The 5,503-nt window shown below is 36.6% G+C and overlaps 1 protein-coding gene across 1 annotated transcript in view; it reads left to right on the forward strand.

The window, feature by feature from the left end:
- LOC139369995 (zinc finger protein ZFP2-like) overlaps positions 1-4,866 on the forward strand; it is a gene marked incomplete at its 3' end in the record, with an annotated part of 12,909 nt that extends 8,043 nt beyond the window's left edge. Inside the window, exon 2 of the mRNA XM_071109273.1 lies at positions 3,917-4,866. Within this exon, the coding sequence (XP_070965374.1) occupies positions 3,917-4,866 (950 nt within the window). The remainder of the gene's footprint in view (positions 1-3,916) is intronic.
- Positions 4,867-5,503: the final 637 nt, after the last annotated feature.

Below are 5,503 nucleotides of genomic sequence, written 5' to 3' on the forward strand. Positions count from 1 at the left end.
TATATAATAATACAGTCCCCTCTCTCCCTCTATATAATAATACAGTCCCCTCTATATAATAATACTGTCCCCTCTCTCCCTCTATATAATAATACAGTCCCCTCCCTCCCTCTATATAATAATAATACAGTCCCCTCTATATAATAATACAGTCCCCTCTCTCCCTCTATATAATAATAATACAGTCCCCTCTATATAATAATACAGTCCCCTCTCCCTCTATATAATAATACAGTCCCCTCTCTCCCTGTGTATAATAATCCAGTCCCCTTTCTCCCTCTATATAATAATACAGTTCCCTCTATATAATAATACAGTCCCCTCTATATAATAATACAGTCCCCTCTATATAATAATACAGTCCCCTCTATATAATAATACAGTCCCCCCTCTCCCTCTGTATAATAATACAGTCCCCTCTATATAATAATACTGTCCCCTCTATATAATAATACAGTCCCCTCTCTCCCTCTATATAATAATACAGTCCCCTCCCTCCCTCTATATAATAATAATACAGTCCCATCTATATAATAATACAGTCCCCTCTCTCCCTCTATATAATAATAATACAGTCCCCTCTCTCCCTCTATATAATAATAATACAGTCCCCTCTATATAATAATACAGTCCCCTCTCTCCCTCTGTATAATAATAATACAGTCCCCTCTCTCCCTGTGTATAATAATCCAGTCCCCTTTCTCCCTCTATATAATAATACAGTTCCCTCTATATAATAATACAGTCCCCTCTATATAATAATACAGTCCCCTCTATATAATAATACAGTCCCCTCTATATAATAATACAGTCCCCCCTCTCCCTCTATATAATAATACAGTCCCCCCTCTCCCTCTATATAATAATACAGTCCCCTCTCTCCCTCTATATAATAATACAGTCCCCTCTATATAATAATGCAGTCCCCTCTATATAATAATACAGTCCCCCCTCTCCCTCTATATAATAATACAGTCCCCTCTCTCCCTCTATATAATAATACTGTCCCCTCTATATAATAATACAGTCCCCTCTCTCCCTCTATATAATAATAATACAGTCCCCTCTATATAATAATACTGTCCCCTCTCTCCCTCTGTATAATAATACAGCCCCCTCTATATAATAATACAGTCCCCTCTCTCCCTCTGTATAATAATACAGTCCCCTCTATATAATAATACAGTCCCCTTTCTCCCTCTATATAATAATACAGTCCCCTCTATATAATAATACTGTCCCCTCTCTCCCTCTATATAATAATACAGTCCCCTCTATATAATAATACAGTCCCCTCTCTCCCTCTGTATAATAATACAGTCCCCTCTCTCCCTCTATATAATAATACAGTCCCCTCTATATAATAATACAGTCCCCTCTATATAATAATACAGTCCCCTCTATATAATAATACTGTCCCCTCTATATAATAATACAGTCCCCTTTCTCCCTCTATATAATAATACAGTCCCCTCTCTCCATCTATATAATAATACAGTCCCCTCTATATAATAATACAGTCCCCTCTCTCCCTCTATATAATAATACAGTCCCCTCTATATAATAATACAGTCCCCTCTATATAATAATACAGTCCCCTCTATATAATAATACAGTCCCCTCTCTCCCTGTGTATAATAATCCAGTCCCCTCTCTCCATCTATATAATAATACAGTCCCCTCTATATAATAATACAGTCCCCTCTCTCCCTGTGTATAATAAATCAGGCCCCTCTATATAATAATACAGTCCACTTTCTCCCTCTATATAATAATACAGTCCCCTCTATATAATAATACAGTCCCCTCTCTCCCTCTTTATAATAATACAGTCCCCTCTATATAATAATACAGTCCCATCTCTCCCTCTATATAATAATACAGTCCCCTCTCTCCATCTATAGAATAATACAGCCCCCTCTATATAATAATACAGTCCCCTCTCTCCCTCTATATAATAATACAGTCCCCTCTATATAATAATACAGTCCCCTCTCTCCCTCTATATAATAATACAGTCCCCTCTCTCCCTCTATATAATAATACAGTCCCCTCTCTCCATCTATATAATAATACAGTCCCCTCCCTCCCTCTATATAGTAATACAGTCACCTCTATATAATAATACAGTCCCCTCTATATAATAATACAGTCCCCTCTCTCCATCTATAGAATAATACAGCCCCCTCTATATAATAATACAGTCCCCTCTCTCCCTCTATATAATAATACAGTCCCCTCTATATAATAATACAGTCCCCTCTCTCCCTCTATAATAATACAGTCCCCTCTCTCCCTCTATATAATAATACAGTCCCCTCTATATAATAATACAGTCCCCTCTCTCCATCTATATAATAATACAGTCCCCTCTATATAATAATACAGTCCCCTCTATATAATAATACAGTCCCCTCTCTCCCTCTATATAATAATACAGTCCCCTCTATATAATAATACAGTCCCCCCTCTCCCTCTATATAATAATACAGTCCCCTCTCTCCCTCTATATAATAATACAGTCCCCTCTATATAATAATACTGTCCCCTCTCTCCCTCTATATAATAATACAGTCCCCTCTCTCCCTGTGTATAATAATCCAGTCCCCTCTATATAATAATACTGTCCCCTCTCTCCCTCTATATAATAATACAGTCCCCTCTCTCCCTGTATATAATAATCCAGTCCCCTCTATATAATAATACAGTCCCCTTTCTCCCTCTATATAATAATACAGTCCCCTCTATATAATAATACAGTCCCCTCTCTCCCTCTATATAATAATACAGTCCCCTCTCTCCCTCTATATAATAATACAGTCCCCTCTATATAATAATACAGTCCCCTCTCTCCCTCTATATAATAATACAGTCCCCTCTATATAATAATACAGTCCCCTCTATATAATAATACAGTCACCTCTATATAATAATACAGTCCCCTCTCTCCCTCTATATAATAATACAGTCCCCTCTATATAATAATCCAGTCCCCTCTATATAATAATACAGTCACCTCTATATAATAATACTGTCCCCTCTCTCCCTCTATATAATAATACAGTCCCCTCTCTCCCTCTATATAATAATACAGTCCCCTCTCTCCCTCTATATAATAATACAGTCCCCTCTATATAATAATACAGTCCCCTCTCTCCCTCTATATAATAATACAGTCCCCTCTATATAATAATACAGTCCCCTCTATATAATAATACAGTCCCCTCTATATAATAATACAGTCCCCTCTATATAATAATACAGTCCCCTCTATATAATAATACAGTCCCCTCTATATAATAATACAGTCCCCTCTCTCCCTCTATATAATAATACTGTCCCCTCTCTCCCTCTATATAATAATAATACAGCCCCCTCTATATAATAATACAGTCCCCTCTCTCCCTCTATATAATAATACAGTCCCCTCTCTCCCTCTATATAATAATACAGTCCCCTCTATATAATAATACAGTCACCTCTATATAATAATACAGTCCCCTCTATATAATAATACAGTCCCCTCTCTCCCTCTATATAATAATTCAGTCCCCTCTCTCCCTCTATATAATAATACAGTCACCTCTATATAATAATACAGTCCCCTCTATATAAGAATACAGTCCCCTCTCTCCCTCCATATAATAATACAGTCCCCTCTATATAATAATAACCATCATAATATTGGTGACCTAAAGTCGTCTGGATCACTGCCTAATGTTTCAGCAACTGTAATAACTTATTGGAAGAATAAAAAAATTGACTAATGTGTGAAAAATTAAGACAAGTAATGACTGTTGTTCACTTGACTGTCTTATTAATGTTTGAAGAAAATTGTCAAAGTTTGTAAAAAAACTTTTAAACATTCACGACAATGACAAATCACAGTGACTGTCTGACTTTGTTGTTCAAACAGGAGAGAGACGTGACTATCGTGGATCCTCTGGGGAGCCTCAACAACATCATGATGCTGACGAGGCAGAGAAGAGTCTCTCCAGATCAGAACACCTCAATAAACACCCACAGAGACCCACAGGGAAGAATCCTCACTGCTGCTCTCACTGTGGGAAGCGTTGCAAATCTTTATCAGAACTTAAAATACACCAGAGAACACACACTGGAGAGAAACCTTATAGCTGTGATCAATGTGGGAGGAGTTTTACTATATCAAGCCATCTGACTTCACACCAGAGAACACACACAGGAGAGAAACCTTATAGCTGTGATCAATGTGGGAAGTGTTTTACTATATCAAGCCATCTGACTTCACACCAGAGAACACACACAGGAGAGAAACCTTATAGCTGTGATCAATGTGGGATGAGTTTTGCTGCATCAAGCAATCTGACTTCACACCAGAGAACACACACAGGAAAGAAACCTTATAGCTGTGATCAATGTGGGATGAGTTTTGCTGCATCAAGCAATCTGACAAGACACCAGAGAATACACACAGGAGAGAAACCTTATAGCTGTGATCAATGTGGGAAGTGTTTTACTATATTAAACTCTCTGACTTCACACCAGAGAACACACACAGGAGAGAAACCTTATAGCTGTGATCAATGTGGGAAGAGTTTTACTATATCAAGCTCTCTGACTTCACACCAGAGAATACACACAGGAGAGAAACCTTATAGCTGTGATCAATGCGGAAAGTGTTTTACTATATCAAGCTCTCTGACTTCACACCAGAGAACACACACAGGAGAGAAACCTTATAGCTGTGATCAATGCGGGAAGTGTTTTACTATATCAAGCCATCTGACATCACACCAGAGAACACACACAGGAGAGAAACCTTATCGCTGTAATCAATGTGACAAGAGATACACTGATAAAAGATCTCTGATTAAACATCAGAAAATACATGAAGGAGTTGTTTCATGATATCAATGAAATAATGTCACAATGTAGAATGTTTTAACATTGTAGAAGGAGTATTTTAATGATGTCACAATGTAGAATGTTTTAACATTGTAGTAGAAGTATTTTAATGATGTCACAATGTAGAATGTGTTAACATTGTAGTAGGAGTATTTTAATGATGTCACAATGTAGAATGTTTTAACATTGTAGTAGGAGTATTTTAATGATGTCACAATGTAGAATGTTTTAACATTGTAGTAGGAGTATTTTAATGATGTCACAATGTAGAATGTTTTAACATTGTAGTATGAGTATTTTAATGATGTCACAATGTAGAATGTTTTAACATTGTAGTAGGAGTATTTTAATGATGTTCTACCTTATCGTTTGCCCTGTTCAATTGATTGCAGCATGATATGGATATTAGCCTCAGGGGAAAATCCAGGCTCTGAATTGAAAGAGTATTATTAAACAAAGTGACTAACAAAAAAAGAGCTGTGTTACACTTACTATGTTGGTGACCCACTTTAATCAAAATGCAGCACTTCAAAATGTAGCTAGCTGTTTTCTACAAGTTGAAAAAGTTGCTTGTTTAAAAAATACATGTAATTGATCATTGTTGCAGATGTTTGTG

The sequence above is a fragment of the Oncorhynchus clarkii genome, chromosome 17 (assembly GCF_045791955.1).
Source record: "Oncorhynchus clarkii lewisi isolate Uvic-CL-2024 chromosome 17, UVic_Ocla_1.0, whole genome shotgun sequence".
Lineage (NCBI taxonomy): Eukaryota > Metazoa > Chordata > Actinopteri > Salmoniformes > Salmonidae > Oncorhynchus > Oncorhynchus clarkii.